General features: G+C 36.1%; 1 protein-coding gene across 5 annotated transcripts in view; it reads right to left on the reverse strand.

Annotated features, from left to right (window-relative positions):
- Positions 1-968: 968 nt before the first annotated feature.
- The window catches only part of PPP2R3B (protein phosphatase 2 regulatory subunit B''beta), a 54,502-nt gene continuing 40,788 nt past the window's right edge, over positions 969-14,682 (reverse strand). For 2 of the 5 annotated variants that reach the window (XM_067295935.1, XM_013950830.2), the window contains 5 exons: positions 13,394-13,483; positions 12,504-12,679; positions 8,978-9,096; positions 8,787-8,893; positions 969-2,458 (listed from right to left, as the gene is read on the reverse strand). In XM_067295935.1, the coding sequence (XP_067152036.1) occupies positions 2,314-2,458; positions 8,787-8,893; positions 8,978-9,096; positions 12,504-12,679; positions 13,394-13,483 (637 nt within the window). In that variant the 3' untranslated portion in view covers positions 969-2,313. Of the gene's footprint in view, positions 2,459-8,786; positions 9,097-12,503; positions 12,680-13,393; positions 13,484-14,682 lie in introns of those variants that run through there. The other 3 variants (XM_067295951.1, XM_067295961.1, XM_067295943.1) reach the window with 3 other exon arrangements.

Here is a 14,682-nt window from a genome sequence, read left to right on the forward strand (position 1 = left end):
CTGGTATATAATATAGATTCTCACTCAGATCAATTTGTTTTTGATCCCACTGTGACTCACTCTATATACCCTCCTACCTGAACTGTGTCCCTAGAAATACACAGTGGGTGGGCATTTAAAAGTTAGTTAGGGTTCAGCACTGTGGTGCTGCCATCATCCACAAATGCAGATCTAGCCTAAACACTTATGTGGTAGGCAGAATACAGCTGTTATACCTCAGACCACAGCAAACATAGATGATTTAAGCTACCGTGTAAGTTAGTCTTGTAACAAAAGTAATAAGGATGTAAATTATCCTTCTGTGGGAAGGTGCACTAGTCTGTCTACTTAATGCATTGCAAGAAAAGCTATTTCCACAGTAACACTGTATTTTACTCTATTAAACCTGTGCAAGACCTTTAGGAAAATGGGACAGGGCTATCAAAGTATAATTGAGAGCAGGATTTAACAGGCTATTCATTAAATATAAAGCAGCAACACTGCCTACTGGTTCTGCAAAGAAACTCTACCATGTACCTTACCTCTTTGTGTTTAATAGAGAAGTGTCATTGTGTGATGAGAAAATCCTTGGCTGTATATGTCCGTTTACAAGTGTTTTTAAGAAACTGACTTCCAGATGAAGGGTTTCAGGTAAGAGAAAAGCAGCAGATTACAACCTCTTGAACATCAGAAGAAATTTAAGATCATATCCTAGAGAGCAAATTCATCATGCTTCCACATGGTACCTCAGAGAGGGAGCTTAAAATAAATGCCCTGTACATGTCTAGTGTGTGTATATATATTTATATATAAATATAAAAAAAAAAGGGCAAGGAGGTGGGGAAGGTGTCTGACCAATACTAAAGAAATTTAACACTTAAGAGTTTCCATTAAAATTAGAATAAACCACCACAGTTTTATTAAAAAGAAAAAAACAAAACAAAACAGAGAACTTCTTAGAATGGGATTAGAATAACTTGTGTTTTCCTTGGTAAAATTCACTAACACATGTTAGTGATTAGTTTCACTACATTTATGACACAGGTTTCTAAGTCTCTTTATGTAAATCTTGTGATGAGCTGAGTGGAATTGCTTTTTCTGTACCACTTCCAGCTGCTTAGAAACACTGGCTTTTGGAAGAAGAAAAATCTGCTAGAGCTTAATTTTTCTGAGCATGCAGCTTGATGCAATTACCTAACCAGAGTGCATACATATGTAACCCATATTATCTTAAATGGATCTTTAACAGTAAGAAGTTAATTATGTAGCACATACCACAGTAATTAGAATCAGTAAATTACATGTATGAAAATCTTTATTTGAAAATACAAACATGATTTTTAAACATTTGAGATCTACACTGCAACCAAAAATAACTTACATCTTTTTATACATTTTTCAACAAAATCTGTTTAACAGTAAAGTGAGGCAACAATTTCAAGCTGCTGTGACACTGAGTATCCATGGAATGTGTCAATAGCAAACAACTGAAGGCAGGGGACAGACAAAAGCACTGAATGCCCACAACAAATTAGTGCACATCACTGATCAAGTAACATTTATACAAAGGACTTAAAAAAGTTGGTTCCTTCTACATGAATTAAAACACTCATTTTGGATCAAGTATGAACACTAAAACAGACTTCATTATTAAATAATCTTTTTATAATGAACATCAATGAAAAGACTTAAGTTTAAAAGGGCAAGCAAAGTTAAAGTTGGGGCAAACAAGGACTACACAGAAAAGAGGAGCAACTTGTTTCAGCCATTAGTTTTCCATGTGCACTAATACGCTCAGCTTGTCAAATGAAACAGTGTTTGTAAATAAGAGCTGATTCATGTACTCACAGTAATCTCTCTTCCTTGTCAAGGCAACCCCCCCCCCCCAAAAACCTAGAAACTGTCACGAGCATAAGCATTGCAGGTCATGTATAAATTGTCTCCTTGTTTCCCATACCAGGACAGGGACATTTATTTACATATGGGATGGAGATGGTCAGTGCACCACACATCAACTTAGAGTTATATAGTCATCTTAAAAACAGTATATTACTTTTCTCTACAGTCAAATATTGTTATTCTTCCAAGAAGGAATTATGCAACATCTATAAATAAATATTTAAACTATTTTACAAACTATAGACTATTGAATAAATACAAAAAGTTTCATCATTCCATACAAACGCACTTACTTTCTTTAAAAGGTAGTCTAGTGATTATTTTTAGCACAAAACTCAGCTGACTTCCTGGAAAAAAAACCCACTGAAACATATAGGTGTGTAGCAGACCTGCTGCAGACTGTCCCTTTTCTTCTGCAAGTGTTGGCTATAATCACTACTCAAAGTCCTCTTCATAGTCATATTCATCCAAGTCTACATCAGCCAGATGGGAAGGCATTTCAAAAAATGGTCTTTTTTCCATTTGATACTTTAGAACATTGGCCTTCTGATGGTCTACAGGATTCAGTTCTGCTTCATACCTAGAAATGGACAAGAAAGAAAATTTAGGTATGTTGCGAAGTGCCTAAGGGTTACAACCTTAATGAGGCACCCTATAGGAAGAACATAGTTTCCAATATTTTATATTTAAAGTAGGGTAAAGAAACACATAACCAAATGCAGCACTCAGTTTCTGCACCACTTTCATTTAAGTTAAAGCTAGTTTACTCTCCCATCATGTGTAGAACTTGACATATACAGCCATACTGGAAGGATTCAAGGCACATAGTGCTCTAGTGGGCTACTCCTAAGTTTGAAACTGTCAAATGCAAGACGTAAATATTTGACAGAAATCCTTCACTTTCTTTTCAAAGAAGCTTAAATTAGGTTGAATTAGGGAGAACAGAATACACCTTAAGTATACACAACAAAGCAGAAAATACTAAAAATTATTAAAATGGGCATGAGCACAAAGAAGTGATAGTAACCAACTGTACGTTTAAGCAGATGCTAGAAAGCAAGAGTCAATTGTTTAATGAGAAATAAATATTCATAACCACCTGGTGATCATTAAAATAAACAGATAGGTAATGACAGGTAATGAAATGTAATGTTTAACTAACTCATATCAGTGAAGGCTGATATTTAAAAAGATTTGCTTCAGCACTATTTAGGTGGAAACAATCTATAATTGATAACTGAAAAAAAATTAACTTGAATGAACTCTAGTCTCAGTAGAGATTTATGATGTGACATTAAAGAACTGACCATTTTCTAGACTAGGTTGACTTAGGTTCACACACATCTTCCTAAATGCTACTGAATCTCATCTTAGCACGTGATCATTCCATCTCCTCAAGACTAGGCAAAGAACAAGCTTGTTTAGACACTGAAATATGTCCTGTCAGATACTGGCCCAAACCTTTGTTTCCTTTAGTGTTCTTCAAATGTGACTCTATATGGCATTTTGTGGCATTTAGTGAAAGTAGTCTTTTCTTTCAGAGGAAGACACAGGGCAAAGAATACTTAAATACTAGGAATCTACTACAAACCCTAAAATAGAGTAAATGTGTATTCTACCATAATGACAGTGTTAGCTCACATCCATGTAATTTAGAGTCTTCTATACCATTAATTCCATCTTTTTGAGAGGGACCTTTTTTTTTGGACCTTCCCCCCCCACCCCCCAAACACACCTTTTGCATTTGTTTATCATGTAGTGATACAGAGAGGTGACAGCAAGTTTTTCTGTCAATAAAAATGACAGCATGAGGATATCGCAGATAGTCTTTGTAGATTCCATCTATCCTATAACTCAGAAGATTATTATTCAAACTGTACTGGACCAAATGGAAATCCTGTTCTCTTCCAAAGCTCTGGTGTCCTCATGGACTATAACTTTTACTCCTTTTCAAGATATTCAAATTAAGGAAATTTAAAAACACTTTCCAAGTGGCACACATCCAGGTACTTTGAGCTACTTCTCACAGTATGAAAAAGACTATTCCTACTTCCCAGCAGAGAGGTTTTATAAAAATCTAAACATACAGCTACAACAGCTCCATAAAGGTCCTCTTTTTCTTTGCAGTTCTATGGCTCATGCAAAGTTAAAGAAATCAGCCTATTTCTAGATTTCTGCATACCACTCCTAAGTTTCAAGTTAAATGTTTTGATAGGAATGCCAGGAAAAAATTTACCATAGAGTTAATCAAATCAACTTCATTAATCAAATTTGTCAACTACTTCAATTTGTCAAACAATCATTTCAGTTAAGGCAAGGCAATACAAGCCACTAAGTGAAGTCACAGAATTGAAGCAAGTTTCTGTACAATGCAGTAACTTAAAATGGTCATAGTACATTTTTTGTTAATATACTTGTTCATGAAACTGTCCTATTCCAGCAGTAGCAAGCAAGCTACTTTTAATGGTCTTGCATTTCTTTCAGCTTTAGCAATAGAAAAGAAGCTCCCTTTTCAGATCAAACTGTAGAAAAAGATTTAGTTCTATTTTAGTGTTAAATTTTGAAAACATTTTTGCTGGCCTTCACTTTTGGAAAGCCTTAAAAAGAATTCATGTCAAATTGACAGTGCTTCCTTAAGCAAGATAAGAATATAGTTCCTTCTCTTTAGTTGTTCATATATGTGCTTACAATTTAGATTCAATTGCTTATTTTCAACATGCAGCTTGGTAGCTATCCTCACTTTGCTGTGTTTTAAATCTCAGTTCAGTACTTCTAATGCAATAGTCCCTACAAATTGCTGATACAAATGTAGGCACAAATCAGCAAGATGAAATATATGTAATTTTTGTCTCCAATTAGTCAATCCAAATAATACAGTTGTGTATGTTATACACAAAATTAGTCATGGAAGTCATGACAAATTAGTCATGGAAGTTGGAGACAGTCAGCATTACAATTTGTACTCCAAGGCAACATTAAGCAGCAAAACTTCAGGAACACTTAGGAAAAAAAGCTTTTATCCATCTAGGTGGAGGACCAACATTTAAGCCATGGTCTGTGCATCATATTCAACCGGAAGTAAAGTAATTAATAAATTGCATCAATTCTGGGCTGTGTTTCTATACAGCACCTAATTTCTCTTTAATTACTGTCAGTTTTCTTCTATAAGATTTGTAATGAACCTACTAATGCCAGAAGCATAGGTAATTTCAAACTAATGAATTGCTTGCGTTTACAAACATCAAGCTCACATGTATTACAAAACTGGATATTTTAGTATTGTACATCTTCCCTCTTCCTCCATATCTCATGCTACTCCACTACATTATCCTTAAGGAAAACCAGTGTTTTTATTCTAAGAAGTGTATTTACACAGTGAAGGTGTATTTTTTCAAGTTTTAGGGTCATTAGGATTCTCTGTTTTACATATCATAAATTCCACAATATTTTCTATAGTACTTAAACTGTAACTGCAGGGACATATAAAGAAAACCTGGTGCCTGTGCTGAGAGGGGAACAAACTTCAGGGAAGTACCTGAAAAACTAAGTGTCCAAGACTTGTTAAATTTTCACTCTTTGGTAAAATTCTAAGTTAATTTTTTAAAAATACAATCCTAAAATTTAACTTGAGAAACATTTTGTATTTTAGCTTTTATTGTAAGCTTTCTGTGTAAAGTCACAGAACTACAATACCAAGTACACCTTGAATGAAAGTTTTGTGCAAAAAGAAACAAAAGTGATCCAACTGCAAGAATACTGGCTGTGAATTTTGTGGCATTCATCTTTACCAAAATTAGACATCTGGGGGGGGAATAATAATAATAAAAATATATATACACACATTCTTGTTTAGGCTAAATTATATATAGATTTATATATATATAGGTGTATATATAATTTATATATAAATTTAGCCTAAACAAGAATCATAGAAATGCTCTTAACTCTGAGAGACAGCTGCAGTCAGTGAGCTCATAACTGAATCAGAATCAAAGTACCCTGAGGCTCTTTCTTTATACCCCATCTGTACCTGTGGGTGGAATCATGCCTAAATATTATCTCAGAACTTTACAAAATTATACTTGCCTACAACAGCCCAGTAATTTCAAACCCTTAATCAGAGGTACAGAGTAATTTGACTTCCCTCTTTTCTTGTATCAAAAGGTAGAGGATATTTTACCACCAATTTACTTTCGGTTGTCAGTGATATTGCATTGCAATCCGAGGACAGAATGGTAGAGAAACAGCCAAAATCTTTCTATGACAATCCAGATAAGGATTAGGTTTTAAAGACCATATAGCATGCTACTGAACCATAAAGTATACTTTAAGTGACAGAAGAACTAGTTTCTCAGGATATTCCAAAGCAACGCTATAAGAGGCTCAAGTGGCTAGAAGATAATAGTATCTTACTGGAATTCAGAAAATCCACATTTACTAACTTTATCTCAGGTGGACTTAAGACAAATTTAGTCAGAAAAACTCTGAATTTTGGAACTTAGTATCTCAGTCAGAATGAGCTTACCACTCAAATTCTAGATGATCACAACAACAGCAGTAGCACAATTTTCAAATAGGAAAGTGGAAAACGGATGATTGCTGTGACAGAAATAAACAAAAAGACCAACAGAAGATACAGAAAATAAGGTGAAAACCACTACAGTGTATCAAGTTTGAGGAAGTGGTTTTGGCTAAGATTTAAGATGTTCAGATTTAACAGTACCTTGAAGTCTCCAAAAGCCATTCCAGCTGTTCCAGCTCGGACTCTCAGGCTGGCCTGCCAATGCACTGATTTACTGTATGATATTAAGGGGAGCCTTTGTGAAACTGAGGTGATAGGAGACAACACTGTAGGAGCCAGTCTGATCCTGTCTGCCTAGGTCCAGCAATAACATTAAGTTTTGACTCCTGATGGTTTAAACCTGTTAATTTTAGTAGGGCATTCTAGAACTGAGGGCCAAAAATCTGCATCTTCCGCTGGATTATAGGAAACCCACTAGTTTTGTCAGTGGTGGCAGTTACCATTGATTATTTCAATGTGACATTTCACAACCTTAGATTCATCAAGTTTAAGTTATTGAGACTGTGTAATGCAAAGTATACAAACAAGTGTCAAGAGGTACATATATATTCCACACCTCCCCCAAACTTAGTCTATGATCTTAAGGGATGAAAAAAGATGAAAAACTGAAGGCTAATATTGCCTAACTCACAGCACAATAAAGCCCTTGTCAGTTCTGTAATATTAATCAATTCCAGAGATGGCCCCATGAAGAGTTAAGAGTATGATCCCCTTAACACTGAAGATACTAGGTGATTATAACAATTCTCTCCCTTCCCTCTTCTCACATGTTTTCTTTTAATACGTTTCTTGAACTCACTGTGTTAGAGCATCTTTCTATCTCAGGTTTTAGAGCAGTCTTGAATATCTATAACTAGTACTTCTCCAAATGATTGGGCAAGAGTCACAGACATTTTAAAAATTGATACTGTTGTCTGGCTTGAAGAGATGTTCCTGCTCATGGGAGGAAAGGAAATGCAGGAATGTTTTTGCTAGACAGGTCCATCAACTTAAGGCCAAAAACAAGTTAAAACTGCACTTATTTTGCTTATTTTTAATAACAAGAATGATAAATGGCAAATCCAAGACTTTAAAAGCTGAACTTCATTGCTCCCAATTGAAAACAAGATTTGAAAACCTGACAGCAAGTACAGTAAGATTCCAAGAGGTTGTGGAAGCAATGCAGCAAGAAGTAAAGGAATGATTTAGAAATAGTAACATTTATTATTTATTTGTTCTTTTAGAACTGCAAGGAGTCACAGAATGGTTGAGGTTGGAAAGGACCTTTGGAGATCCAACCCCCCTGCTCAAACAGGGTCACCTAGAGCAGGCTGCCCAGGACCATGTCCAGCTAGGTTTTGAATATCTCCAAGGATGGAGACTTCACAACCTCTCTGGGCAACCTGGTCCAGTGCTCAGTCACCCTCACAGTAAAGTTTTTTCTTATATTCAGATGGAATTCCCAGTGTTTCAGTTTGTGCCCATTGCCTCTCGTCCTGTCACTGGGCACCACTGAGAAAGGTCTGGCTGCATCTTTTTTACCCTCCCTTCAGATATTTATACACATCAATAAGATCCCCCTTAGCTTTCTCTTCTCCAGGCTGAACAGTCCCACTCTCTCAGCATCTTCTCATATGAGATACTCCAGTCCCTTAATCATCTTAGTAGCCCTTTGCTGGACTCATTCCAGTATGTACATGTCTCTTGTACCAAGGAGCCCAGACCTGGACCCAGCATTCCAGGTGCGGCCTCACCAGCATGGAGTAGCAGGGAAAGATTACCTCCCTCAACCTGCTGGTAATGCTCCTCCTAAATGCGGCCCAGGATACCATTGACCTTCTTTGCCATGAGGGCATGCTGCTGGCTCATGTCCAACTTGTTGTCCACCAAGACCCCCAGGTCCTTCTCTGCAAGGTTCCTTTCCAGCAGGTCAGCCCACAGCCTGTACTGCTGCAGATGCAGGTGAAAATACTTTAAGTTGATATAAGTTCAACTTATATCAAAGATGAGTTTGGAAATAAGAGTTGTTTCTCAAAACAGGCTCTTAGTTCACTTAAAAACAAGTTCAAAATTTAAATGTCATTTTGTTTTGTTGTGAAACTGTTTAAAATCTTTTTTCCTCCAAATATTTGAAGTAGGACCTAATCTTTGACAAAAACAATGTGATCATAAACTGTCAAGGAATATTTTTTTCTGGGTATAAGCAAACTTCTTCCTCCCCACTGAGCATGCGGCTAAACAAGACAAAGAACAAGGTTGTACAAAAAATAACATTAAGGATGAGACTGATGGTGAGGCTTTATATCAGCAGATAGGACTCAGACCAACTCTCCTGCTACATCCTTACCCATCATTCCACTGGTCACTTGCTGCCTCTTCCGCTACCAGGATATCATACTCTTCAGCAGCATACTTCTCCCAATCAGAGATCTCTTGGCTTTCACCTTCACCATCCTAAACAATCACATTGCAAGTTATACAAAAGTGTATTAGGCATTAAGCATGTAGCTAGTAAAATTTTTAAAGCTTCATACTCACCCGCAACACAGAATATTGATCCTTCTGTTCATGGTCGAGATATTTTTCAATGTTGAAAAAAGTATCAAAAAACACATTTGTCAACTTACATTTCTTTAAATCATGCAGAGTAATCTTTCCTGTTAAGAAGATTTCAAGATAAGATATTTAGAGCTGTAATTATCCTTCCTCCAAAAAGGACAAATGTTATTCAAAAGTTAAGTCAAAATTTTACTCAAGAACATTTGCCACTAGGGCTCAGTGCAATAGGAAAAAATTGAATAGATTAAATACCTACAGAAGTGTCCTTCGAAGTGCAAAAAAACCTTTTAAATATTTCAGATTTGTTATTTGCTTTAGCTGCCCTCCTACTGTCCTTCAACGTGTAAGAATGAGATGCAGTCTACCGTATGTAGCTATTAAAAGTCATTTAAGCTAATTGTCCAGGTTTCCTCAAGAGATGGAAGCCCCCAACAAGCTAGTCATTCCATCCCAAGAAGTGTTTGGGTAGCAGGAAGGAATCTCCTCTGACAGTGGCCCCACTAATAAATGTATGAGATAATTTATATAAAAAGAGCAGAGGAATCTATTTTGCATGACACAAGTTAAGGCAATCCATCTCACTAAGCTCCTTCAACCTCTGAAATAATTTTTATGGGCCCTCAAAATGTGGCATTTAGTTTAGACCTCTGTGTGTGACTGCTTCATACAAATGACTTTTTCCATAAAGACTAGTTTCCTCACACTTGTCCAGCATGATTAATATTCACTGCTTCAGAAGTCTAAATGTTCAGATTTCTTAAGTGATACTTTAAAGACCCAAAGCAATGGATCTGTTGAGTGTTAGAACTATTTGTCAGGTTGCTCAGAAATGTAACCTGGCAGAATGACTGAAAAATACCAGACATACAAGGAAAGACAGATGTCAATCCTTAAAACTCTCCTTTATTAATTCACCTTAGATACAGCCAGTCTTCTGCTGTCAATCAAAGAGAGGCTAACTATAGATGTCATGGAAGAGTACAAGAACAGCTAAATTTACAACAGTATTTCTTCAGCATACTATCTCAGCCTATAACAATGTATAACTCAAAGACATGAAAGGGAAGTAAGGTCTTTGAATCTGAATCCCATTGGGAAATTTTTGCCACACAAGTGCCTAGTGCCATCTGAAGTGCCCAGCTTAGAGCTGATGCTACAGAAGGACATGAATGGCACCTGTGTTGAATCTGTCAGATCCACACAGATGTCTGATGTACTAGGCCATCTCAAGTGGTGGGAACCCCCCACAACCAAGCAACTGATTTGAGTCTAGTTATATAAGCTCCCTATTTAGTCACATGCATTTGGGTGGTTGATTTGCACTCCAGCTTCCATGGACTGCAATGGGAACTTAAAGGCGTAAGGCTCATGTAGACTCCCACATTGTCTCTCAAAAGACCGTTAAAAAGAACAGAATTGACATAACTAAATTCAGGTTTCTACAAATTCAACAATTTGCTTTGTGGTACACAGAGCATCCTGTAGCAAAGTGTACCACAGTTTAGCTATATGCAAGTACTTTTTTTGTTTTAAATCTACAAGTTGAAATTTCATTTGATGCTACTAGTTTGTGTTAGGAAAGCTGCACAAGAATTTTTTCTTAATCCACCTTCTCCATGTCACACAGTTTTTGTAAAAACCCTATCAGCCCTTCAGAATTGGCTTTCATTTTCATTGTCCCAAATAATTCTTCTCTTGGTTGTGTTTCACAGCCTCCTTTTATCATCTTCATGATACAGAACAGATACACATCAATCATCTTTGATTTCAAATGCAGAACAGCAACATTACTGAAAATGTCTGCCTTTTAAGAGTATAATGTACAAGAGTGGAAGGGATCTCCTAAGTTCAGGAGGCTGTCATAGGGAACCATATCACAGAAATCTTATTCTGAGAGCTTACTTCATTTCATTGTAAATCCCCCCACCAATGCATCATGCATTGGAAGGTTTGTCTAGGAACTTCATTGCATGATATCTAGAAATGAGCTTCCAGCCTAAACATACTTTATATTCCTTTTTCATTTACAATTTTATCATCTGCTTCTACAAATGGGTTTTCATCTCACAAGTCCATATTAACTCAGTTTTAGATAAGAATGTGAAGCTTCTGTTCTCTAAAACCAATTTTGAGCTATTTCAATTCCCTTAGCATGCAGAATATCATGTCTCAATAATGGACAAGTGCCTTTTTCTTCAATAAGTTTAAGTTTGTTGTAATTTAAATATCTTCAATACAGGAAATAAGCTGGGCAATAAGCAAGATGATTATTTATTATTAATTTATTCTAGAATAAATTAATGTTACATGTAGAGACATTAAACAGAACAACCTTCCTACACACAGTTGAAGCAATGCCTGAAATTCAGGTAGCAAAAGCTGTTTCATAAAAAACTAGCATAACAAAGGAATTAAGATGGTCAACAATCTATTTCTACCACACACACAAAAAAATGACGACATATGTGTATGGATAGAGAATCTGTTACTCCTAGCAAACACTAAGAGCAAAGAGGCCAGTTCTAAATTTATTGCAATGCAGAGTCTGTACAATAACAACTAGATTGTATGCCAAGTCCTTTTACACACTGCAACTGACATTAAAAAAAGTATAGCCATAATAAGGATTATTAGTGATACCTATAGTGAAGTGCTCAGACGTCACATTTAGATGGTTTGATTTCAGATGTGCTGAGTTCAAGAAATCCCTGAACACTTATCCACATGAGGGCTACAACAGTTTTATTAAACTAGTGAGATAAGTATCAAAAACAGCGCAGAGGTAGAGGCAGCGAACATGTGGAATACTACTCAACACCACAGTAACATGTTCAGAAAGACATTCAAAATATTTTTTTGTACAGAACAGCAAATAAAGTGAGCATCATGATGTATTATACTTTTTAAGGCATAACCTGTAAACTCAAATTTCATCAGCTAAAGATCATACATGTCAAATACAGGAGGGTAGAACGCAGAAGGTTTAATGAACTTCAAAACATGGAAAATGGCCAAAAACTAAGGACAGTTTAATATTCAGCTATTTTTAATCCCATTGGTATGAATTTGTTAGTGGAAATTCAGGCTCCTAAAGTAATTTCATTACTGATCTAGAGACAAGCACCACTTAGACACTTGTCCCTCTGCAGGAATCTAAAATAAATGAGTATTGGGAACAGGTAGGCAGCAAGAGAAACAGAACATTCAAGAGCTTTTCTTGAGAGCACCACCACAGCCAGACAGTGACAAGATTTCATTTGAGACTAAACATGGCTATAAGCCCAAAATAAAAGCCTTAGAAGAATTTTAAAACAGCATATTACCTTTTAGTATGAAAATGAATATCTGCCTGTCCTCAGAAGACCATTCAATTAATAAGCACTAATAGGCTTTAGAGAGATACACCAAGGCATATTCTCAGTATAGCCAACAGAATGTTCTTAGGGGAACACTAACTCCTAATCCATAGAGGCAGAAGTTACATAATGGAAAAGGATTTTGTTACCTTCATATTGTGGCTTCACAAGATCCAGCATCTGGCACAAACAGTCTTCAAATGGCAAAGGTTCTATGGCCATGTTATCTAATTTTTGGCACTGTTCTTCATAAAAATACTCCAGTTCATACATAGACAAAGCACCGTCCCCATCAAGATCCATGCAGCGAAACCAGTATTCAATGCTGAAATTCAGTAATTTTATTAAAGAACAGTTTATACAAGCTTATTAAGGAGTTAAGAATTTATGTTGCCTGTTTTAAAGGCTGCACTGCTTACAGACGCAAACCTAGACTTATGCCTACGTTCCATAATGCCATAGGAAGTCATTAAACAAGAAACATATATTGTGATAAGAGTTTCTGACATTGTTTGCATTTGAAAAAACTTGTAAATTGTGAGGGGATGATGGAGAAGATAAAAGTCTAAAACATGTGGCATTATATGAGAACTCAAGGGAGCCAATGAAAAAATGAAATTGTACCATCAATATGAAAAAAGATCTTGGGTTTTGAAGAAGCCAATAACACTTCACACAGTAAGTTTCTTATCAATATCCTACAGCTAATGGCTAGCTGGGTAGTTCCCAAGAACCTCCAGCATCATGAAACAGCCACATTTTCCTTTATCTATGACTCTGTCCATTAGTAGGCTACACATATGTGGAACAGTAACATTTAATTACCCTCGTAAAAGTCATTAAGATAGATCTTTACAGTGGTAACACTAGAAGCAACTGAGAAATAAGAACCATACAATGAACTGCAGCCAGTTTTCCATTCATGTTTTCACAGCTTAGCTTCTCCCAGAGTTCTAACTGAGCATCAACGGTTCCCGTTCAAAGATTAGAAAACCAATAAAGCCAATTTTTAGTTCTGTTAAAATAAATTCATTTTTACCTTGTCGGAGTCTTTTTGTCCTCTTCAGATATCAAAAACCAGACAAAATCAGCATAGCTAATTTTTCCGTCTTTTTGTGCTTTTCTACCTCTTGAAGGCCAGTGCAGGAAAAAAAAATAAAGGATTTGTTTTAAAATGCTTAAGTTTTAGTAAGCAAAATTAAGAATTACTTTCCTCGTTGCTATTAACCGTTTATATATTTTGCTAAAAGACAGTGTTTGTAAGGTGGCTTGTCAGAGACTGCTTTGATCATTGAGGGCAAGAAAGCTTCACGTGCTCTGTTCTATTTCTACTGCAGTGGGTATTTATAGAGAAGGGTAACAAGCGAATAGTACCTGCGCAGAGGAACCTACAGCTTCCCTTCTTGGACAGCAATACAGTACCTTAGTTATGAACAAAGGAGCTATTTCAATTTGTTTTTAATTTATACAAGCACACGTGCTTTTTAGAATCCCTATTGAGCTAAAAGTGTTGAGAATTTAAAGTTGTACAGAGCTCCATCAGCTAAGAGTACTAGGATGGAAATATGAAAATAAGAATGAAATGAAGATATTCAGGAAGTAAATGTATGTGACAAGAAAGTAATTGTCTGTTTCTACTCTTATACCACAGAACATAGCATCTGAATACTTTCTGAATAGATGTCATCAAGCTTTCTAGTAAAAAGTCAGATAGGCAGCTTTTCCCAGGAATATTCATTCACAAAATTCCCATTTACTGTTACCCTCACAATGTTTAGAAAAATATGCGTGCTTTTTGTATTGCCCAAATCACTCGCATAAAAAGGAAGGAGTAAGCTCTAGACATGTGCGTGCCAAGTGTCATTTCAACTTTTGTCATGCCATTTCTGTTTATCAATCACTTTCTAGCTGCAAATATAGCATGAATGATAGCAAAATGTTTCAAAACTGAGTAAAATACCGTATCTACATGAGACAAAGTCAGTTCAAGTAGAACAATGAAGAATGACTGTCAAAAGCATGAAATACCTCAACTGAAGGTATTTTTCTAAACTTGCTTATGCAATAAGCATTCATTTTACAAGCACTACTGAAAAGTGCAATTCCCTTTGAGAATTCTACAGCTTTGATGGATGGAAAAAACAAAGCCAACATTCTTCCCTTCTTCATTTCCATCCCTGCTGAGCTGTACAATATTCAATGGCTTGTGTTAATATGGGTAAAGAAAGAAAAGTAAAGATCTTGGACTGAGCCAAAGATTCCAAGAATACTGTAGTGTTTGAACTACAATATTAAGCCTTGAAATTCACTATTCCATTCTAGGGGAAG

This window comes from Apteryx mantelli, chromosome 1 (genome assembly GCF_036417845.1).
Source record: "Apteryx mantelli isolate bAptMan1 chromosome 1, bAptMan1.hap1, whole genome shotgun sequence".
NCBI lineage: Eukaryota > Metazoa > Chordata > Aves > Apterygiformes > Apterygidae > Apteryx > Apteryx mantelli.